Genomic DNA, 23,293 nt, shown 5'->3' on the forward strand with positions numbered 1-23,293 from the left:
AGAGGCAGTGATGTTTCTCCCTGCAGCACACAGATGTGAGAAGGGCAGGTCCCGCCTGCACACGACTGTCCTGATGCTCACAGCACCCTATGGCTTTTGCTTCCTTGGGACAGAGGGTGAGAAAACACTGATATTTCTTTCCTAAATTCGATCCACAATTTGGTTTTCTCTCCAAGTCCTGAAGCTTCAGTTATCTGAGTTTTCCATTTCCTATCACCTGTGCTGCTTTAGCAAATAGGGGGAGCAGGAGCAGAGGCAGAGCGGGAGCAGCAAGGCTGGAGCAGGAGAGCAGGGGAGCTTTCCCTGTCCTGCAGGAATTGCTTCGGCTGTTCTGTATCTTTAAGGGGCTGACCCTATCCCACGGGAGCCGCTATAAAGGCAGGTAGGCAGCAGTGCCCTGCTCGGGGAGCTGGAGCCAAGCAGGGGCAGCTCCCAAAAATGACTGGCCACCACAGTTGGGGATATGGGCAGGCTGACGGTAGGTTATGGCATTTCCGTGCTGCATCTCTCTGTCTTCCCCCACTCGTTTTCTTTCTAGAGCTGTTGCCTGAGCCCTGCAGAGCTGCCTGCATTTTGATGTCTGCAAGAATCGAGTATATACAGCAGGTAATTAATTACTTTATTGATAATCAATAGCACCCAGAAAGTGGCACCAAAAGGTGCGTGAGTTTCCATCTGCTGCCTTTCGGTGTTGTGATCAACATTCCTAAACTGAGGGAAACAGTTTGAATGCTTTGGGGGTTTTTCAGACTGCAGATATTATAGATGGGTCCCTTTCCAAAATGCTGTTATAAAAAAGATTACCTGTCTCTCTCCAAAAGCGATTCTGTTAGGTAAAGAAGATTTAGTAGAGCAGTAATAGATCTCCTGATTCTGTGCAGCTGCTGAAATGTGATATCTAGGCTTTCATAAAAGCAAATAAAATAAGCTATATTTTATGTATGTCTGGTACATCAATAAATTGTACAGATCAGTATCAGATCTCTTACAGAACAACTTATGCTTTCTGATTTGACAGTTTTTAATTTAGTCCTCCTCCTTTGCTTCCCACCTCCAAGGATGCGTGTCACAGCGTGAGGGGGGATGTGGAGCTCCTGAAGGATTGCCACAGGAGTGTTCTGTAGTGCCTGTATCCTTTACAGAGAGGATGGACGAGTGGCTGATGCTGGCCAATGAGACAATTGCATAACTTCAGGAGTCTTTCTCCTTGCAGCAGTTATTTTAGCTGCTGAGTGTCCAACAAGAGTCTTTTGTATAACCTTCAGGGGCCAGCCTCTTTCTTAACAGCAATTCCTTTCGTTTCTGTGAGTCTGAAAGCAAGTTTGAGTACCAAGTGAACCTGGTTAGTGCTAGTAGGTAATATTATGTATTTGTGCTTGTAGCTAGGAGTAATAAAGCCATGTGTACTCTTATGAAGCTTGTGACAGCCAAATGATACTGCCTTAGCTTGTGTAAGAGCATTTAATTCCTAAATCTGCTTTACAGGCAGGCTGAGAAAAGATAATATTTTATAAGCTTAGCTTTGCAGAAAGTGTCAAAGCCAAGTAACAGTGTAATAGATCACTGTTGTGTTATGTAAACTCGAGGAGGCTAAATACCTGTGCTTGATTTAAAAAAAGCTTCCCCTTGTGAAAGTATGCAAGAATGCTACAATTAAAAATGTGCTTCTTGAGAATCCCAGAGTACAATTGTTACTGTTACACTTCATGTACAGAAGCAGCAGAGGAATTTAATTGCTGCTTTCACTACCAAAGCAAAGTAGAAAAATGAACCATAAGAAAAATGAATTCTTTGACATGAATAAGCTTTTGTTATCTCAAATGGCTTAAAAATCTTCCAGCTCTGGCAGCAGAGTTCTATTAAATTGGGCTTTCTCTCTGTTGAGGTCTGGAAGTCCCAAAGTGTTAATTATCATCCTGTGTCCTTCACTCAGGTTAGAGAGATACCATAATGGGCATGAGTGAAGAATGGAGCTGTCTCAAAGATTTACTGCAGTCATAAAATGATTTTAAAAATAACTGCATAGTCAGTAGCTAAGAGATTGAGTCATCTGCATCTAATTTGAATTGCTGGAGCTTTTACACTCTCTTTCCCAGGGAGAATTAAATGCTGTTTCTTTGGGGAGTGTGTTTGTGCATGTGAGTGTTTACACCTGTACCCACCTCAGAACACCTTAGCAAGGTAACTGCACCCTCTGCAGAGAGTGGCACAAGTGCCTGGGGATACAGCAGTCTGTTGGTGTGCCAGGATCTCCACGATGTGCTCTGGACAAGATACTCGAATCCCCATCTTGTTGCAGTCTGCTTGTGCTAATAGAAACACACCAGCCTAGAATTTAAATTAATTTTCTCACATTCCAAACATTGGAGTCACTCTTGCTGAGCAAGCTCTATTCCAAACTTCATGAAAACCCATAATGACCATTCTGTGTATGGTAGGAAGGAAATAATGCTGCTTTCCTTTGTTTGCTGTTGAAGGCCCTTCTGAGTGGCACAAAGCTTACCCCATTGCCCAGGGGAACCGCCAGTCCCCCATCGACATCGACTCTGCACGGGCAGTCTACGACCCCAGCCTGCAGCCACTTGTCATCTCCTATGAGTCCTGCACCTCCCTCAGCATCTCCAACACCGGCCACTCCGTCATGGTGGAGTTTGAGGACACAGATGACAGGACAGGTGAGACCAGCACAGCCAGATAACTCCCAGCACCAGTTTGGGACTTAGCGGGAGAGATAATTAAGTACGTGCTGTATGGTGTAACTCGTGTGATGTATAATTGCAGCTTAGAACAAGGCATCTGACTGGAGCTGTTTATATTTTGTTCTCACTTTGAGCCTCTCTAGCAATGCAATGTCACAGATCAATAAGTGTTTCTTCATGGAAAGAAGGAAAAGCTCTTGCATCAGAAAAATGAAAAGTTTGATTGCAGTCCTTTTCTTTTAGATGAGAATTGAGGTTTGCTGGGCATCTCTCCAGCACTGCCAGATGACATCCAGCAGCCAGAGCAGGGATGTAAGCTCCTCAGTTCCCTGGTTCATGATCACCCCAATCAAAGATGCCAGCTCTGGCTAAGTGCCCAGCTCCCACCCACAGGGAAGGGAAGAGGATAAGCAGAGCTGGGTCATGCAGCACAGTCATCATAATCATAATCACTGCACCAAGTTGTACCTGGACTGGTCATTGTTACCTTGCATTTTCTTCCTTCCTCCCTGACTTGTAGCACTATGGTTTCTTCAGAAATTAGAAAATCTTTAGCTCAGTCTGGGCTCTGAGTTGGTAGCAGCCAATTTTGGATGTTGGACTGTCCGCAGTTGTACCTTATCTCAGCCCTTGGCACAGAATGTAAATCCTTTAAGTGATGGATTATTTCTTCTGTTAGCTCACTTTCCATGATAGACTGTGCTTTTACATCTGGAGCTAGGGGAAGAGCATTCAAATGGAGCTGATAAATGGGAAGAGTGCATTAAAAAAACAAAACCAAACCGGAACAATTTTTACACCCATCAGCTGATTTCATCCTCCTTTTGGGTGTGCTGATTGATGCAAGCTAAATAGGATACTTTGATATTGAAAACAAATTACTTCTTCTGTGAAGTGGCTTGTCTGTGCTGGGAACCCTTTGAAATAAGGGCTAGAGGTTAATATTCCAGCTTTTTTGTTTTAAAATTTCCCTTCTGGATAATTTAAGAACCTGCCCAAAGGGATGGCCAGGTTTTCAAGCATCATATCTTTACTGAATTTGCAAAGAAGACTGGGTGAGCATTTTCCATTTTTACTGCACAGATCTTTTCAGAATGTCACCCTATAAATAGAATTTGTAAAACCTAAGTATTATCTTAGCTTGGTAACTACTTTAATGCAATTTTCAGCTGAACTGTATCTGTGTAACAGTGAACTTTATTCAGCTTTAGAAGTTTAAGAACATCTAATACTCTGAATTTAGAGATACCGACTCAGAGCGCCTGCCAGGAATGAGACCCTTTCTACACTAAGCATGTCTTGTTTCAATAGCACTTTTTCAAGGAAGATGACTGTTAGGAGTGGAAAACATGGTTTAAACTGCTTTTAGTTGTGTTGAAATAGATCTAGTGACTCAAAGCTCTGCATAAATGACACAACAGAATTTTGACAGTAATCCATAATAGCTAAATTTCTTAAAATATTTGGGACAGGTGATGCATTCTTTTGCTAACTTTAGAAAAACGTACTAGAAGAATTTATATCCTTAATTGATACTAAAACCTTTGCCTTGGCAATGCCAATTTTCTGCATAAAGGCCAGCTGGAAGCATGCACATGTAGTAGCACTGTGCAAGCCCCAGCTTTCACTTTTTAAATAAAATGTTATGAACTTCCCTGAGGATACAAGCTTTACAGATATTAAATGTAATTTTAATTTTCTTAATGTAAGACTCTGATCAGGTTTTGGTGTCTGTTGGGCAAAGTATTAGATTTGGTGGCATATAAAATTACAGGGATTACTGATGCTGTTGATAAAATACCTTCTATAGGTGGCATCTTAAACATTCATCTGTGCTTAGGTGTTATTTCTAAATGATGTATGAAGTGTCTCTGTGGCATTTCCTTACCTTCAGAAGGTGATTTAAGGTTGAGTGGTGTCGTGTGAAGTACCAGCTATTATATTTCCTCTTTTATGGGATCAGGTATTTAAAGGAAATGGAATAAAGATAACCTCCACTGGAAGTAAAGATACTGTAAGAAGGAAATACTTAGCTGAATTGTCTACCTGATGTTCAGGGTATAAGGTTTCCTTGGAGGCTTCTTCTGTCCAGGCTGAACCATCCCAGCTGTGGCAGCCTTTCCTGCCAGCAGAGCTGCTCCATCCCTCTGCTCATCCTGGAGCCTCCTCTGGGCTCTCTGCAGCAGCTCCAGCTCCTTGCTGTGCTGGGCCCAGGCTGGGGCAGCTCTGCAGGTGGGGTCTCACCTGAGGCCCAGAGGGGCACAATCCCCTCCCCTGCTGCCCTCGCTGGCTCAGCTTGGGGCTCAGGGGGGTTTCAGGGCTGAGGCAGGGCCAGCTCTCACTCACAGCACCCCCAAGTGCTGCTCCCAGGGCTGCTCCATCTGTTCCACTTGTATTTAATGTGTTTAACAGGAAAGGCATAGCCATAAGGGTGGCTACCACATCTTCATGAGTGAAATATACACTTTCAAGAAAGCTACAAATTCTATACAGGTAGCCACAGAGTGTTCTTAATTTACACTTTCAAATTAATTTAGGTGCTCTCCACAAATAAATCCATCCCTCTTAAATGCCTGAATGATGCATCTTTTTTGTGCTGGCAGCTGGGAGAGGCTGCTGGCTTTTTTCCACTATTGTGCCAACAGTGGTTAGTTTTACTAGGAGGAAGCTAAAAAAAACCAGAATACTGAAGCTTTCTTCTTAATTTTTTTTTTTTTTTTTTTGTTCTTCTGCCCAGCAATCAGTGGAGGGCCCTTTCAGAATCCATTCCGGCTAAAGCAGTTCCACTTCCACTGGGGGACCACACACAGCCAGGGATCAGAGCACACCATTGATGGAAAACCTTTTCCCTGTGAGGTAAGGGGATTATTTCATGCAGATCATGTTGTCATATGGCTTTGTCTGCAGTGGGGCAGGATTAGGATTCTGATTCTGTGTTCACCATGGGTAGGTCAGCCTTCCTGCCTTCCTCAGCTGGATGGGGAGAGGAAATAGAAGGAAAAGTTTGTGAGTAGGGATCAGGGCAGGGAGAGCTCCCTCAGCAGTTACTGACACAGCAAAGGAAAAAAATCCATTAACAACCAAATCAGAGTAGGATAATGGCAAATAAAAACTAAACCTTAAAACCCTTCTCCTCACCCCTCCTTTCCTCCTGAGTTTAACTTTACTCCCAGCTTTCTCCACCTCTCCCCCAGTGGTGCAGGGGATGGGGAATGGGGGCTGTGCTCAGCTCATCCCAGGTTGTCTCTGCTGCTCCTTCCTCCTCAGGGGAAGGGCTCCTCACACTCTTCCTGTGCTCCAGTGTGGGGTCCTTCCCCCAGGAGACAGTGAGCTCCATGAGCTGCTCCAGCCTGGTCCTTCCCATGGGCTGCAGTCAGTCCTTCAGGAGCTGCTCCATCCTAAAAACTTCCCATGGGCTGCAGTCAGTCCTTCAGGAGCTGCTCCATCCTAAAAACTTCCCATGGGCTGCAGTCAGTCCTTCAGGAGCTGCTCCATCCTGATCCTTCCCATGGGCTGCAGTCAGTCCTTCAGGAGCTGCTCCATCCTGATCCTTCCCATGGGCTGCAGTCAGTCCTTCAGGAGCTGCTCCATCCTAAAAACTTCCCATGGGCTGCAGTCAGTCTTTCAGGAGCTGCTCCAGCCTGGTCCTTTCCTTGTGATCACGAGCTGGGGAAGCTTCTGGCAGTTTCTCACAGAAGCCACCCCTGTACCCTCCCACTCCCAAATCCTGGCCATGCCACCCCCGTGTGGGCTGTTACAGGAAACTTGCCTGGTTCCTGCCCACACTCATGGACCTGTCCAAAAGACTGAACTTCTTTGTGTTTCCAGCAATGACACAGAATTGTTCTGTTATGAACAATTGTTAGCGCTGTCAATGAGAAACCACGTTCATAACTTCTATCATTAATTTAATTCTTATTTGTTATTTTTCTTTAAAGCTCCACTTAGTACATTGGAATGCCAGAAAATATGCAACATTTGGAGAGGCAGCAGCAGCTCCAGATGGCTTGGCAGTAGTTGGTGTTTTCTTGGAGGTAAGAATTGCAAAAATAGCATGTTTACATGATAAAAAGCATTATGCTGTAAAGTGTTTGAGGACTATGCCACATATTTAAGAAGTGCTTAAGGAAAACAGATGACTTGCTGGAAGCATTAATGCATTGCAAATTGCTGATAAACTTTGGTAGGAATGTTAAGATTTGGGTAAGAAAACAACACCTAATTAAAGCACAGTTGCAGTCCTTCTTATTTAACCTATTCCATTCTTCTAGATTGGAAAAGAACATGCCAGTATGAACAGACTCACTGATGCTTTGTACATGGTAAAATTTAAAGTAAGTTCTATTTTCTTTAAATTTTCTTCTGGGATAGCCTTTAAAAATCATGCTCATGTACATTTTTGAGACAAAAATGAAAAATCACCCACCCACAGATCCTCCCATAACTAGAACATAACTGTAGTTGTAGTTTCTTTTTCCCCCTCCAAAGTTCATATTATTTCCTGATCTCAGGTGCCTCACTAGGCTGTGCTGACCCCACTGGTCATCCAGAGGTTCTGCCTTTCCCAAAAAGTCTGAAATCAACAGCTCCCTGACCCCTGAGACTCAGACTCAGCAAAATAATCCTTCTCCATTGAGCCTCAGCTGGCACAAGCTGCCTGTTTGTCCTTGCTGCAGAGCTCTGTCAGGGATGATCTCACTGAGGTCCCGAGTTTGTTCCTGAGGTGTTTTCTGAGTGACTGAGACCCTTTTGGATGCTCCTGCAGGCTGAAGAGTGTTGGTTTACACTGTGGTGCTTGAGGCAATCACGACTTTAGGCAGTGCCTCCTTTTATTTCTACCAATATTTTGGTTGATTTATCTTCCTTTATCAATCCACCTTCCTCTAATTTTAGACTTGAAGGTTTATTTTTTTTAAAGCAAATATTTACCATAGCAGACAATGACTATAGGATTTAAATTTTCCTACTAAAATAGATGAGACAGTACTGAGGCAAGGAATTCTGCCATGATATTATCTACAGCTCACACCGAACACTATATACAGAACATACTTCCTGTGTTATTGTTGGGCCTGTTGTGAAAAGAGATGAATTTTGATAGATACAATGGTGCAAGACCTCTAAGTCCAGTAAGCCAGCATGAGGCATCACACTTGCCATTTTGGCTAACAGTTATAAGGCAGCCAAACCTTTACAGACTTCTCCTTTCCCCCATTTTTAATGTTGCTTTAACATTTTCTTCTCTTTCAAATAAGTTATTTTTTAATACTTAAAAGTAAAAGGATATATTTCAAGTCTATTTTCTTTCCCCAGGGAACAAAAGCTCAATTTAGAGGCTTCAACCCTAAATGTCTCCTGCCCTTGAGTCTAGATTATTGGACATATCTTGGTTCTCTGACAACCCCACCCCTTAATGAGAGTGTTACATGGATAGTGCTGAAAGAACCCATCAGAATTTCTGTGAAACAGGTAAATTTCTGATACTCTCTCAGTTCTTGCAGCATTCAATGCTGGATAAGCAAGCAAAGACTGTTTTGATTTGAAATGAGGCTAAGTTAAAAGTCTGTGAATATTCAGCCTGTTCAATCCTCAGGGCTTCTGTTATTTTCTGTTAATACTCTTCTAGGACCTTTGCTTAAACCTATTCCATTACCTAATTAAAATATACCGAATATTTCCTTTTAGTCCTTAAAAAAAGAAATTAAAAATTACTGTTGATTGCCCCCTTAAGCAGTGAATTGTTTCCCCTGAACTTCCAGCTGGAGAAATTCCGCATGCTGCTCTTCACTGGTGAGGAGGACCAGAGGATCCAAATGGCCAACAACTTTCGCCCCCCTCAGCCTCTGAAGGGGAGAATTGTTCGAGCTTCCTTCAAGGCCTGAAGAAAACTGATAATGGTCCTGAGATATCCAAGAGCTTCCACATGTGAGATACTCTAAACTGAAACTCTGGTCTACAGACCACTCATGGAACACACAAGAAAGGCATTTCCATGAACCATCTCCTTGGAGGAGGACAATCTTCCAGCTTTCTGTTTTATTTGAAGTGCTCGTTCTTTAGAGAAATGGCATCTCTTTAACCAGCACTATTTAATATAAGGGATAGCTGAGTGAACCAGGTTGTTAACCAAGGCCTGAAAGTCCATAAAATTAAAATTATATTAAAACTCAATCTGACATAAAATGGAAAATTGTGATCTACTACAGCCGATGGCCACAACCTCTACTTATCTCATTTAATACATGAGGAAACAGTAACCAAGAATTTTGGACAAATATGACTTAAATTTTCCTTACTGATCTGTTGTTACCATTTGCTGAGCTCTGATTTAAAGATTGCTTTCACTTTATTCTTGCTGCCTGATGACACAGAGTGTATGACTAGAAAAAAATTCTTTACTCACCTCAAGTAGGCCCTGGTATGAAAATTAAATATATAGAAATATATATTTTTAAATCTACTGTCCTAGATGTTATCTTACAATGAGAAGTAACAATGTAATGCTGTGTTGAAAAGCAGAGCAGTTTACTGCAATGTTATTTAGGTATTTGTCCTTTCAGCCCACGCAGGACACACGACCACGGCACCCTGGTCAGGGTCAGTTTGGTTGAAGAGTTCTGCTGCAGTGATCCAGGTGTGTTTTGTGGTCCTCAGATGCTCAGATTCTACCTCAGCTCAGTGCTATGCTCTGCAATATGACCTCCTTCAGTGTCTGTCCTACAGAGAGCAGGTATTTTGTTTCCTTTAGGGAGCTAACGTGGGTAGATCTGCACTGCTGCAGACCCTCCCTGCCCCAGGGCTGCCTGGCAGGATGCTCCCTGCACACACACGAGTCTTCAGCACTCCTGAGTCCTTTTACCTCTGCAAAGGCTGCTTTAGAACAGCCTCGTGTTGGTTCTGCAGCTCAGTGACAAAATTCTGACTCTGGTACTCAATACTGTGATGTTCTCTGTGACTGCCCATAGTCAATTCCCAGCTCCTTCAGTTCTGGGCCTCACACGGCATGTTCTGTCTGCCTAGTTCAGGTAGAAATTGCTGATGTTGATCACTTTCCATCAGCTGAGATGGAAATCAAAGATGTACAAGGCCAAGGGAAGTGGGGAGAAGGGAGAACAGCAGCTGCCGTGGCTGCTCCCCTTTCTCCAGGGAAGGAAGACATGAGATGTGGAGCACAGTACAAGGAGTGAACAACTGGAATTCTGCTCCTCAAATCTGGTACTTTGTTTCTCAGTTTCCTCTTTTGTAGGAAGAGGGTAACACTGACCTCTACCTCACAGGGCTGTTGTGAGGGCTAATTCAGCATTGTTTTAGATGTGAGACTCTTATCCAGCAGATGCTAAAGGCAATGAAAAATCCTTACAAAATGCAATGGTTTTAGCTATTATGAATGTATTATAAACTTTGCTAGTAATGCAAACTGGTATTGTAGAAACTCTAATGTATCTTAATTTCTTTAACAAATAAAATAAATGAGACTTTAAAATCACATGTGCATATCTTCATCCTTTATTTTGAGAAGACTCACCTCTCCCTACTTACAGCATTATGTTTGATGTTTTCAATGGCTGCATCTCTTTTGGATCAAGGAAAGCTTTGATTGTTTATCTTCAGTTCTACAGAAACCTTGCCTAAACTACTGTGGAATGATCTAAGTACAGATAAGAGTTATGCTTCTCAAGTTTGTGGGCATGTTTTAAAATTCTAGAAATTATTTCTCTTTTTAGTCTATACCACAGTTCTTACCATCTTCTGAGATTAACAGATTTTGTTTCAACTTAATCCTTTCACTTAAGTTCTAACATACTGTATACCTTGAATGACTTCTTGCCCAGAGTTAAATTACTATAATGACTCTTAAGTCCCTGTTAAAATTTATATGAAGAGATGCATTTTAAAATATAAAAAGTCTTTCAAAAAACTTTACATTTTGATAGAAAATAAATTTGCCCCTAATATATATAAAATACTTTTCTGATTAAAATAATTAAAATATAATTTTATTTACCATATGTACCATAATCAAACTATCCCAGTACTGCTGCAGACAGGTCAAGATCAGCATTTTCAGTATTTTCCTCTCATTTTAGGCATAGGTGTAGGTGCTCCCTGTTTCTCACAGGAGGTAATGAGGGCTTGTGCATTGGAACCTTGTCCAGTTTTCCCCAGCTCCAGCCCCTCAATCTAAAAAACAGTTTATTTATGCCCAGACTGTATCTGTGCTGTGACCTTGTACACAGTACTTAAGCTTCTTTGGGGGTGGTTTATTCATGAACAGCAGAAGGATAATGTTTAGCTTACCTGGCTTTTGTAAAGGCTCAGCCATTGCAAAGAGCTTTAAATGCTGCATTGCCCCAAGGTGTTCAGTTCCAGCGAGAAACTGAACTGTGCCTTCCTGCAGAAATAAATTTGATTTTGCTTACAGGGTTGTTTGGAATTTCTTTTTCCAGTTGTTGGATGGAAGAACATGATCTATTTTTTACCATGGAGAGGTAAAATACAAAAGGAAGACTTTTATATTCTTTATTTCTTGAGACCCTGATCCCCCAATAAAAACCCAAAAATATTGTATTGGTTTAATGCACTTCATTTATTTTGAGATTGAACGACTCTAAAACATGAGCTACCCTTATCTTTTAACAAATTGTTGTGTTGAAGGAGAAATGGGAGTTGACTGTAATTATTCCAGCAAGAATTCACTTACCTTCTCCTGGGATTGCAGCAGTCCTGAGGGAGAGAACAGAGGCCTCACATTCAGGACAGCGACTGAACTTGTGCAGCAGGAAGAGCTGGATTAAAAATGCCATCTAGTGGCTCTCCTTCCCTTTCTTGCCACAATGCTTAAAACAATTGTTAAGGGAAATTCAGTCAAAATACAACAGAGGAGAGAATTTGACTCTGACAACACTGATTCATAAAGATATGAGTGATTGTCATTGTAAACCTCTTGCTGGCTCTGTTTATGCAGTCATTGAACCTCCCTCAGGTAAAAATCCATCTGATAAAAGAAATTCAATAAACCAGTTACAATTTTTTGTTCCTCATTTCACTGCTGAGCAGAGAGATCCTCTGCTTGGTGAACTGCACACTCTTAACTTTAGCTTTTAAACATTAATAGCTCTTGTTACAGTTCAACTTTGGGGTTTTTACCCAATCTCTTGCAAGCAGAAAACATTTTTAGGCAGTTTCCATCATACAGTTGCTATGATGTAGCAGATTTATAACAACATGTTTCATGATAAGGATAAATTAATCCAAATACAAGAATTGGGGAAAAGTTTTGCAAGGTACCTCAACACCAGATAGTGTTTTTGGCAGAGTTCAAAGTTCAGAAAGATAAAAAAGGGAGCATTTCAGGAAAAAACAGAGATAAGCCTGCAGAAAATGAGGTGTTATCTTAAACCTCAGTGTAGCTGCTTTCCTCTGAATTCCTCTGCATGAAGAAGCAGCCATTTAGTAACAGCCCTGAGCATCACTCTCTGCTCTGCCTGGGAGAGCAGGGTCTCACACTTTTTCTCACTTACCCTGAGGAAAGCACAGCAGAGGATGAAACCTGACTTGCACAGAACTATTTCCAACCTGCTCAGCTGTAAGGCAAGGAACTTTCACTCCTCTGATGTTCCATTTATGTTGCAACCTGCACTGCATTTGAAATGTAGTAAAATTTCAGCACTTTACTCCAGGTTGTGAACAGCAACATAGTAATGCAAATAATTTAATTTCATATCAACACAGTGGAATATTAAATACAGTGATTTAGGAGCCAGCTCACCCTTTTTGTCTGTTGGAGGAGGAGAAGGTGGAAGGAGGAGAGGAAAGGAATATAATCACTTTTTACACATGAACACTTCTTCCCAAGCCACAAGACTTTCCTGGACTTGAAATTGGTCTTGGACTGACCCCAAGAAATGTAAATTTACTTTTCAAGTGGCACAAAACCTTAATGAACATTTTTTTTGTTTAACTTAAACCAATTTTTAAGCAACATCCAATAAAAATGATCCATGTGGCATTCAGATCCCATTACAGCAACTGGAAAGACCTTTGTACCAGTGCAATTACTTTGACTTAAACTGGGTCTTCGGATTAACCCCTTCAGCCCCAGACACTGCCGAGCCTCTGCTGCAACAGGAAAGGCTAAATGAAGCTGGAGAGCTGGAATGGCAACTTTCCTACAATTGTTCATGGTGTTTACCTGTGTTCATTGATGTTTCTTGCCTTCTTTCCTTGCATTTGAGGGTTTGCTTCAGATTACTTAGGAAGATCAGACTGGAAGCAGCTGCAACCAAACCAGAAAATGCACTTGCTCTAACAGACCTAGAGCCTCCTTCATTTTTCTATTTGTTTGTGGCTTTTGTTTGTTTAGAGTAAGAGACTCCTGCATCTGTGGTGCCAATTTGCCTTTTGTGAAAATACAAAATTTCTTATACAGCAGAAGAAATGTCTGTCATTATTCACAGGGCAGGACACAGCCAGCAAACAGGGAACATTCTTAAAAGTGCTCAGCAGGAAAATGTTTTGTGGGCTGGTGCTGTTTCCTTTCCAAAAGCTGGTTATTGGACTGTAGAGCTTTTTGTGCAAAAAGCACAAAATTCAGTCTGTGTTCACTGAGATGGGCTGGAGAGACAGTTTGTTCAAAGGACCCACCTTCCTCTGCATGCCCAAAAGTTTCCAAAGGGTTTTTATTTCTTGCTGTTTCCTAACCTGTATCAGATTTGACTCTGTAGGTTGAGTCTCTTTATTGCAGAAAAACTTCTGAAAACTAGGAGGCTACTTTCAGTAGTAGTTTACCACTTTTCTTTGGATTCAAATTTTTGCTGGTCAGCCTTTTGACTAAAGGATTAGCTATTTATTAGAAACATTAGTCCAATTTTTAACTTGCTTTCTTAGGGATATCTGGCTTATTTGGTGTTCCTGATCTTTCTGCATCCCCATAACAAGAAATGTTTACAAAGCATCAGGATTTCATGAATATCAGTGAGGTCATGGAAAGTAATCCATGATAGCACCTTCTGTGAAGGCAGTGAGGATGAGGGGCAGCTGTTTGCAGCCTCTGGAAGCAGATGTTTAATTGCCCCAAAGTAGCCACAGCCAGTTGTCCAAATGAACAAGCAGGGGGAAAAATATGGGAAAGAAGAAAACCCCAAATAGTGCAGTCTGGCCTAAACAAGAACACAGAAATGAGTTCATTAATGTATTTCCACAGAAAACCAGAGCTGCTGACTGTACAAGTCAGCAGATAAGATTGTTCCTTGAAAAAAAATCTAAATATAGGATCTGCTATATTTTAACCTACAGCTGCACCTTAATACAATAGCTGGAATTAGACTTGTTTTCTTATAAATACAGGTAAGGATTTCCTCTGGCACAGGACTAAACTTTGCTCACCTACAATCAGCAAAGTCAAAACCAAATCTGAGTTTTATTTAAAGAAACTTGTGTTCTAATTTTTTCAATGCAAATTAAGAACATAGAACACTATGGCAACCAAGCACCCTTGCTACAGACATTTGCCATTTTTATGAGATATTCCTAAAGGCAAAAACACTGCAAGCCTGAGCAATACCATTTCTTTCCTCAGATCATATCAGAGAGTAGCATTTCTACTATTTTTTCCTTTAATTATATATCACTTCAGTTCATCAGCGTAGTCAAGCAGTGCAAAGCAGACTCTGAATCTCAATTCAAGTTGATATTCAGCCCTGTCAAGTACCTTCAATATGGTATTCCTTCTAGTGTTTATAGCACGTGGAGTGAAAGGGACATCTCCTGCAGGACTGCTAATTGTTTCACCTTCATTTACCATGGCTCCTAAGTCACTTCAGCTTATGCATATGAATTTATGAAATTACTGCATGAACATGTGAGCAATAAGTTACAGCTTTCAGCTGAAGAGAAGCATTTAACCGTGGTGGGAGCACAGAAACTCAAAGCAGTCAGGTTCGTTTTCAGGCTGCTGTGTGAGGCTTTAGCAGTTTTGTAAATGGTACAAAAGCCAAAAATTGGTAGGGCAGAAGGAAGAATCATTGAACATCCTGAGTTGGAAGGGATCCACAAGCGTGATCGAGTCCAGCTCCCGTCCCTGCCCAGCCACCCCAGCAAGCCCAGCCTGTGCATCCCTGGAGCTGTGGCAGCCTCGGGGCCGGGACCATTCCCTGGGGAGATCCCAAAGCTGCTGCTGGTGTACCTGAGCGCTGGATAGAGCCGAGAGATGCAGGTAAGGGCTGCTGTGGCTGTCCTCTTTCAGTTCAGATCTGTCAGGCAGATAAAATAATTACGTCAAATTTAAGGTGTTTGCACGTGCTAAAATGTTGCTCCTATTTTTTTTTTTTAAGATGACCTATTTTTTTTTATATGCCCGTCCATGCAACATGGAACTGTTTCTTTTTTTTTTAAATAAAAACAGGAAACAAGTGAAAGCTCAGAGTCATTGAAGATGATTGGCATCTTTCCACATGAGATAACCTGGGAACATGCTTATCTCATCTAGGATACCTGCAGCACATTATTCAACTAAAAGTTCTTCAGTACAAGAAGCCAGGCAAATTAAACAATGCACTGATAATATCAAAGCCTCCTAAAACTTGCGAGCCTCTGTTTTTTGCAAAAATGATTGTTAGAGGTTTTAAAGCAGGGATATTTAGTAACCACTGCGTTAACAGCAGTAACTACTGATTAACCCCCATGCACTTTGTGCCCATTCCTTCCCTCGTTACCGAGCTTAGAACCGATCGGTGGAAATGTTAACCGAGACAAGCAGTCATATGAAACCAAAAAACCGAGGAGTCAGCAAAACAAACCCTTTTGTTCTTCATAATTTATACGGCGAGTTAATAACGAAAGAGCTTTGTGATTTTGAGCCTCACCAGCCGGTGTCCTCAGCGCTGAAGGATGTGGAATCGTACTGGAAGAAAACCCGAAAAGCCGAGGGGTCCTCCCTCAAGGAGACAGCGTGGTTTTGAATGTTAGTAATGAGGAAGGAATCCGTGCTGGTGCTTTTTCGTCCTAACACGTGTCACTCGCTGCCTTTCTGCTCACGTTATTGTGCTGCCCAGGGTCCCAGGGGCGCCGGGCGCGCCGCGGGGCCGGGGAGCGAGGGGGGCCGGGGAGTGAAGGGGGCTGGGGAGCGAGGCGGTGCCGGAGCGGCCCCTCAGCCCGGGCGGTGCCGGGGAGCGGGGCGGGAAGGAGCGGCCCCTCGGCTCGGCCCCTCAGCCCGGGCGGTGCCGGGGAGCGGGGCGGGAAGGAGCGGCCCCTCGGCTCGGCCCCTCAGCCCGGGCGGTGGCGCCACGGCCGCACCCGCCGCGCACAACATGGCGGAAAGGCGGGGCCGCGCCCGCCCCGCCGTGTCCTGACGGGAACTCGGGGCGGGTTGGGCGGCGGGACTGTCGGTCAGCGCCGTCCCTCAGCCCCGCCGAGGGCAGCGCGGGGCCGGCGGGTGCGAGTGGCGGCTGCTCGGACGGTGGGTGCGCCCGGGGCGGGGGACGGGGCGGGCAGAGAGAGGCCGCCGTGCCGGGGCACAGGGAGCGGAGCCGGGCCTGGCGCGGCGGCTGTGCGGAAGCGGGGAGGTGGGAGCTGTACGGGGCATGGGCTGCGGCCGCCGTGGGGTTGGTGTGGGGTGGGGGTGTGTGGGGCATGGGGTGTGTGTGAGGGGCAGGGTGTGTGTGTGTGCGGTGTGTGTGTGTGCGTGGGGTAAGGGGTGTGTGTGAGGGGCAGGGTGGGTGTGTGAGGGGCAAGGGTGGGTGTGTGAGGGGCAAGGGTGGGTGTGTGAGGGTCAGGGTGGGTGTGTGAGGGTCAGGGTGGGTGTGTGAGGGTCAGGGTGGGTGTGTGAGGGGCAGGGTGGGTGTGTGAGGGGCAGGGTGGGTGTGTGTGTGCAGGGTGTGTGTGAGGGGCAGGGTGGGTGTGTGTGTCCGGGACAGGCGTGTGGGGGGCACACGGTGTTGGGGAGCAGAGGGGGTCTGTGTGTCGGTGAGTGGGGCTGAGGCAGTGCGGAGCTGGCGGGATTGTCGGTGTGTGCCGGATGGGTGTGGGCAGTGTCAGGAGGATGAGTGATGGGACTGCGGGGATCTCAGAGGGACTGTAAATCCAAATGTACCGGGTATCTGTTATTTCCTTGGGAAAAGCGGAGGCTGCTGCGCTGTGCGGTCCGGCAGCTGCGGGCCGTGCCGGGGCTGGCCGGGCCCCGCTGGGACACCGCGTCCCCGGGGAGGCAGTGCCGGGGAGAGACTTTATGTAATAATTGGCTCTTACATAATGGTCTTTAGCACACCGCTTTAATTAGCACCGCTACCGGGGGCGTCCGCAGCAGCAGCGTCGGCTGGGGAGGACCCCGAGGACGGAAGGCAGAGAGCAGGGCTGGCTCACAGCTGCTCCAGGGCTCGTCAGAGCTAACCCGACCTTAGGCAAGCGCAGGGCTAAGCGGTGTTAGTGACTCTGCTGCTGGGGGGAAAACCACAGCGCCTGGCCCTGTCAGCCAGCCGGTGTGAACGGGGGAGCTTCCTTTAAAACAACCGCTTCAATCGGCTTTTTCATCAAGTAAAGTCATCCTCGTTGTAATCTCACGTGGCTGAGAGGGGCAGGAAAAGAAAGAAGGAAAAACAGGACAGGGAATGGACTGAAAAAGGTTGGCAAACCTTGGCTTGTCTTGTGCTGTGTGTGGTTTTGGGGTTTAGCTGTTGCTGTAGTTGGTAGTGTCAGCTGTCTTCCTGTTATGTTGGTTGTGTTCTTTCTGTAGGACAACAGAAGGCATTGTGTGTGTTGGGAGATGCAGTGTCCCAGGAGACTTGGACAGTGAAGTGGCACTGCCTTTTCCATCTGCTCTCCTGACATCAGCAGTGAAATTATGCTGTGTCTTTGCCTGTTCTCACCAGGTCTCCAGAATCACAGTGGTGGGGTCTGTTGGAACACGTCTGCTCTTTTCTGCGTTAAGTATGGGTAGCACACCTCAGAAATGTTTTGTGATGCATTCGTCTGGGTTTCAAACAGGATTTCAGCAGCTCTTGGGTTGTATCAGTAGGCCTTCTATTTAGAATAGCTCAAGGTGACTTTTACTTCCTGCTGATTTCTTGGAAACATTTCCACTCATCTGATCTGGCTGGTTTCTTGTTATTTCTTGTGAACTGCTTTCTAAAAAGCTGGTTTTGTAGCAGCAGCTAGTGTCTTTGGCCTGAGCAAGTGGTGTCACAGGCCACCTCAAAGTGTTTGAAAGCTTACAGAGAACTCTCTTGTTCTCAGTGGCTGCTAGTGGGATCTTTTGGGAGTAATTGTTCTTGCAGTGCTGCCATATGGTGAGTTTTTGAAGTCCATGGGGCAAAATTCTGTTGTGAGTGAACATCTGGTTGTATTTAGCAATATCCCACAGCTGGAATACCTTATTGAAAGGAGGAGACAATGTGAGGACCTCTCCCATGGCAACTGAAGAGCTTCAGCTGCTGAAGTGCCTGAGGTTTCAGTGCTGTTGGCAGCAGAGATCTTCCCTGCAGTTTGTTCTGATTGCCCTCCAAATGAACAAGCCAAATTGTGAACCTGTAAAAGTTGTCACTGTGTTATAGCTTTCACTGCACCGGAGTGCACAATGCTCTGAAAAAGCAGGAATTAGCCAGCAGTAGAATCTGCCTTCAGCTGTGTAAAAGATCCTGTTTGCTTGAGGGTTGGTTAAGACCTTGAAGGTAAAAAAAAGAACAGCTGAGCTTATAAGCTGTAACAGAATTGGAAAGGTAGACTGGCTTGTTCTAGCTGTGAGGATCATGGTAGCTCACATAAATCATTAACTGGCCACAGCTCTCAGTCTTTCCACTGGGTTTAAGTACTTATCTTCTCTTGGGTTTGAAGTTTTGGGTCTATTAATGGAGTTCTACTCTAGCAGACTTTTTTGAGTGTTGTGCAATAATTGTCACTTAAGTCCCGATTTTCAAGCCCATTGGATCTGTTTGTTCTGTGTTGTGTGAGATGAAGCTTTTTGTTGTACAGTTTCCAGTAATATTTCTTGTAATGTTGCCATTCCTTTTTTGCCACAATGAGGAAAAAACTCTGTCTGGAAAGTAAAAAAAAAATATTTTCTGATGGATTAAAAGGAGCAGTCATATCCTTGGTTATAATTAAGTGAAGGAAATTGTATCACTTTTAAGATGCTTTTATCTATAGCAATCTCTTTTGGAAAAAAGTTCTGAATATTTTTGAGAGCTCTAGATGTGCTTTTGTACTTCTATATGGAAAGCTTCTTAGGAACTTTTTAATTACTTTCCCTTTCCCACATTTATGTTCCAGGCTGCAAGGACATTCTGTGCTACTGAAGGAAGGTGCTCCATTACCATGTCAAGAACTGTATCATCCTGGATTTTGAGCTCAGCCAGAAGCAGCATTGTTTCACTAGGGAAGGGACGTTGGTACTCCATCTGTATCCCAAACAGAAACAAGATCAAATGGAAGCTCATTTTCTCCAAAACACATCCCTACCCTGCTGGGAGCTGCAGCTTAGACAGAACTTTCTCCTTTCCCAAAGCATTCCGACACACTTCCACCGAAGAAGAACATTTTTCCTTCCAGTTGTCTCCGGCACAAATCAACCACATCCTCAGAGCAGGTGAACTATCCCACAGAACGCTGGATTTGAATGGCAAGAGTGCAAATTCCGTGCTGAGGTTTGAAAGCAACCAGCTGGCCTCCAACAGCCCCATAGAGGACCGGCGGAGCGCGGCCACGTGCCTGCAGACGGCGGGGATGATGTTCGGAGTGTTCGACGGCCACGCGGGCGCCGCCTGCGCCCAGGCTGTGAGCGAGAGGCTCCTGCACTACATCGCCGTGTCCCTCATGCCCCGCCAGAGCCTGGAGGAGATCGAGCTGGCCGTGGAGGCCATGAAACCAGTGAGGCCCATCCTGCAGTGGCACAGACATCCCAACGATGTGGAGTACCAGGAAATCAGCTCGCAGTACTTTGAGAACCTCCGCGTTTACTGGCAGCACCTGCTGGACCTGGACACTGAGCCGGGCTTTAGTTTGGAAGAAGCCATGATTTGTGCTTTCAAAAGGTTAGACTCAGACATATCACTGGAAGTTCAGGCTCCTCAGGAAAATGAGCTGATGAGAAATATTGCCCTGCAAGTAGCTTTTTCTGGTGCAACAGCCTGTGTGGCTCACGTTGATGGTGTTCACCTACACGTGGCAAACACCGGTGACTGCAGAGCGGTTTTAGGGATCCGTGAAGAAGATGGAACGTGGTCTACCCTCCCTCTAACCCGAGACCACAATGCCTATGATGAATTTGAAATTAGAAGATTGAAGAGGGAACATCCTAGATCTGAGGAGAAAACCCTATTTGTGAATGACAGATTACTGGGGATTCTTATGCCCTCCAGAGCTTTTGGAGATGTGCAATTAAAATGGAGTAAAGAACTGCAGCACAGCATTCTCGAGAACAGCTGTGATGTTGAGGCTCTAAACATTTATCAGTACGTTCCTCCAAACTACCATACCCCCCCTTACTTAACTGCAGAGCCTGAAGTCACATACCACAAGTTAAGAAGCAAGGATAAGTTTCTCGTTATTGCTTCGGATGGGCTATGGGAGATGCTGAGCAATGAGAAGGTTGTAAAACTTGTTGCTGGACACCTTACAGAACTCAACATGCACAAACCACCGCTGACTTTTAAGAAGCCAGTTAATTTGGGTTACATGCACAACTTGTTGCTGCAGAGGAAGAGCAAAGGCCTGGCCTCCCTGGACCAAAACATCGCCACCCATCTGATCCGGCACGCAATCGGCAGCAACGAGTACGGCGAGGTGGACCCGGAGAAGCTGGCTGCCATGCTGACCCTGCCTGAGGACCTGGCCAGGATGTACAGGGACGACATCACAGTCACCGTGGTGTACTTCAACTCAGAAACCATTGAAGATTACTACAGGAACCACAAGTAGAGCCTTGCGCTGCTGCAATTCAATACCACTAGAGAACTTCAATACTGAACCTTTCCTCTTGCTCTCTGGTAGTCCGGCTGCTACCAGTGTCTCCAAGTTGTTCTGTTTCCATGTCTTTTTTTGTTACTTACTGGCTTTGAAAATAACTTTCTAAAAGGTGAAATTTCCCTGGGTTTCCAGGTTTGTATACACTGAAGAAAAATGTTTTCATAAAACCTCACTGAAATGTGACAGAGCTAAAAATTGTGGACCAGTTCTGATTCCATGAGAACCTCTGGCAAAACTTTCCAATGAACAAATAAGGCAGATTTCATTGATGCTAGTACAGTTTAATAGAGGTGGGTAATAGGTGTAGCTGCATGGAATGTCAGGCTCTGCTCTTGTGGAGAATGAATGGCATCCTATTGAAGCACTGTAACTGAATTAAATAAATTAACTACCAAACCTTTTTTGGATGTGTCAGATATTTTAACAAATTGCCCCATATCTATAAAACAACACGAAAGAGGGCTGTTGGAAGAGCCTTGGGATTGTCAGATGTCTTTCCTGACTCTCTTCCTTAAGCAAGGGAAAAACTGTATCTTCTTGTGCAGCTCTTGTCAAGTGGGAATTCATATTCTCTTTACTCTGTGTGACAGCTTAGAGTTCAAACGCTTGAGAGTCTTCACAATTCCCTGCTCAGGATTTTACAGTACTAGACTTAAACATTTGAGTGTTTCACTTAAACAATGTACACTTCATTAAGTATTGATCTATGAAGTGCTGTGCATCAAATCCACCAAATGTATTTGTAATTAAATACAGTTTAATAAACTAAACTGTAATTTAAATTGTTTGTCAGATCTAGAAGTTCAGAAATTCACCTAAAAGTGAATACAGTGAAAGAGAGCACCTTTCTCTCCAGATTTAACTTAGAAGAAATAACAGTGCTGATACTTCTCCAAAGTAGGTTTAATCTTTCATTCTTGCTTTTCTTTACAGGTACAGAGTTATTTTCCCTAATGAATGTATGTTTTAGTCTCTGAACATACACAAAAGTGTATCTTACAATGGTTTTCTTTTATACTGAGCTTTCCAGAGTGCCATCCAAGCTTGCAAATCAGCTTTTACATATGGTGTTTTCTGGTGCCTCTTCCTTGTTTACACTCAGCAGGAACTGTTTCCCACAAGGATGTGCACACTGGGAATATAGACCTGTTTACTGTTATTGCTGCTGAGTAAGAACTCTTGTGGGTGCAGCAGAGGCAATAAAAATACTGCTTATTTTCTTAATGTCACTTAAAGGCATTATCCTTCTACCATTTAGCAGATGAAAAAGTTATTTTTTTCCTCAAGATCTTAAGCAGACAAGGTCATGGGGCTTCAATTGTGGATTTGGGGCTCTTTGTGTACTTTTCCTTATACATAAAATTTGACTGTACACATGCTTTTGGCTATTCAGGATTGACTGTAATTCAGTGCTACAATTGCAGTCACTAAATGCATCCCTAAACTTCTGAATTTACTGTTTTGTTTTGTTTTGTCTAGTACATACTGGAATACATCCAGCCATTCAACCTGAAGGCAGATTCCATGAGTAGGTCTGCTTCCCTTGATACCAACAAACCAGGATTTACCTCAGGAATTCTGCCCCTGAGCTCTGGGTGGTAAGAGCTGCAGGCTGACTTTGGATTTGTGCTAGCTGCTGCAGAGCTTGCTGAAGTTCTTGCTGCTGGGGTCCAGCTTGCTTGAAAGGGTGCCCTGCTCTCACCCTCCAGGCTGGTGCTGTGGGGATGAGATTTCCTCTGCCAGGAAAGGCAGGCAGGGATGGTCAGGCCTGTGTTAACCCCAGGAGGGAGGGGAGAGCTCCTCAGCAGCATCCCTGGATCCTTCTGCCTTCACTGGGCTCTGTTTGCTCTCACAAACCCTCTCGTGTGATCAGTTACAGGCCTCACTGCTTGGAATTTAAACACAAAGTAGTGAAAAAGCAATTCTCAACTACCTCTTAATAGAGAAATCACTTAGCAGTGGAGCCAGAGGCACAAAGGTGCTAAACTGTTATCAAAGGGATGTGAACTGAGACTTAAGAAAATAGTCTAGAAAATATTTAATGTAGAGCCAAACTGCTGCTTCAAGAGTAGTGCAGCAAAGCAGCAAGTGTCTAATCATAAAATAAATAGGAAGTTCTGTTCCCTTCACCATCCAATAGTGAAATTCATGTCATCTCTTCAAAGAGGCACTTTTTCATCCAGTGTAACTCCTGGAGACATTGTTGTGTATAGGTTGTACCTGCACCTGCAAATTGGTAGCAATTGTTTTGGGGAATGTCTGAAATTCAGAAAGTTATTTCCCATTTCCAGGTTTGCTCAGTTTTGACGTGCAGTACTATAATCACCTATGGTGAAAAAGGGTAACATTAAACTAGTTAAAAGTTTGATTTGGTTTGGTTGGTTGATTTTATAAATACAAATCATGGATTTAACTGTGTATTCCCTGGAATTTGTTGCTGTCAGTGAAGGCATTCCATCCATAATTGGAATCATTTAGGTTGGAAAAGACCTTTAAGATTGAATTGAGCTGTTAACCCAGCACTGCCAAGGTCACCACCAAACCATGGCCCTAAGCACCACATCCACATCTTTAAATATCTCCAGGGGTGGTGGCTCCACCACTGCCCTGGGCAAGCACTCAGAAAAAAAGGAATTTGC

At 44.1% G+C, this 23,293-nt stretch overlaps 2 protein-coding genes and 1 long non-coding RNA gene across 18 annotated transcripts; 2 read left to right on the forward strand and 1 right to left on the reverse strand.

Annotated features, from left to right (window-relative positions):
- The first annotated feature begins 380 nt into the window (after positions 1–380).
- On the forward strand, positions 381–10,185 carry CA7 (carbonic anhydrase 7). 2 transcript variants are annotated; one of them, XM_023934897.2, is made up of 8 exons: positions 399–478; positions 2,478–2,675; positions 5,437–5,555; positions 6,638–6,733; positions 6,971–7,033; positions 8,013–8,168; positions 8,459–8,624; positions 9,260–10,185. In XM_023934897.2, exons 1-7 carry the CDS (start codon positions 439–441, stop codon positions 8,579–8,581), a joined length of 795 nt encoding a protein of 264 aa, XP_023790665.1. In that variant the 5' UTR covers positions 399–438; the 3' UTR covers positions 8,582–8,624; positions 9,260–10,185. The 2 variants fall into 2 exon arrangements, with proteins under 2 accessions (XP_023790664.1, XP_023790665.1); XM_023934896.2 differs by having other exon boundaries at positions 381–478; positions 8,459–10,185.
- On the reverse strand, positions 6,591–15,911 carry LOC111934715 (uncharacterized). Its single transcript, XR_015275426.1, has 8 exons — positions 15,876–15,911; positions 15,563–15,815; positions 14,884–14,950; positions 12,892–12,975; positions 12,221–12,338; positions 11,401–11,536; positions 10,998–11,091; positions 6,591–10,880 (listed from the first exon to the last, which is right to left on the reverse strand). It is a non-coding gene; the product is annotated as an uncharacterized LOC111934715 (long non-coding RNA).
- Position 15,912: 1 nt separating this feature from the next.
- PDP2 (pyruvate dehydrogenase phosphatase catalytic subunit 2) lies at positions 15,913–21,055 on the forward strand. 15 transcript variants are annotated; one of them, XM_086847731.1, is made up of 4 exons: positions 16,256–16,300; positions 16,958–17,316; positions 17,428–17,616; positions 18,960–21,055. In XM_086847731.1, the coding sequence occupies exons 3-4, from the start codon at positions 17,536–17,538 to the stop codon at positions 20,604–20,606; spliced, it is 1,728 nt and encodes a 575-aa protein (XP_086703857.1). In that variant the 5' UTR covers positions 16,256–16,300; positions 16,958–17,316; positions 17,428–17,535; the 3' UTR covers positions 20,607–21,055. The 15 variants fall into 15 exon arrangements, with proteins under 15 accessions (XP_086703855.1, XP_086703859.1, XP_086703852.1 ...); XM_086847730.1 differs by having other exon boundaries at positions 16,271–16,300; positions 17,428–17,586; XM_086847733.1 differs by lacking the exons at positions 16,256–16,300; positions 16,958–17,316 and adding an exon at positions 15,944–16,155 and having other exon boundaries at positions 17,428–17,586.
- The last annotated feature ends 2,238 nt before the right edge of the window (positions 21,056–23,293 follow it).

Source organism: Cyanistes caeruleus, chromosome 12 (genome assembly GCF_971803275.1).
Source record: "Cyanistes caeruleus chromosome 12, bCyaCae1.hap1.1, whole genome shotgun sequence".
Classification (NCBI taxonomy): Eukaryota; Metazoa; Chordata; class Aves; order Passeriformes; family Paridae; genus Cyanistes; species Cyanistes caeruleus.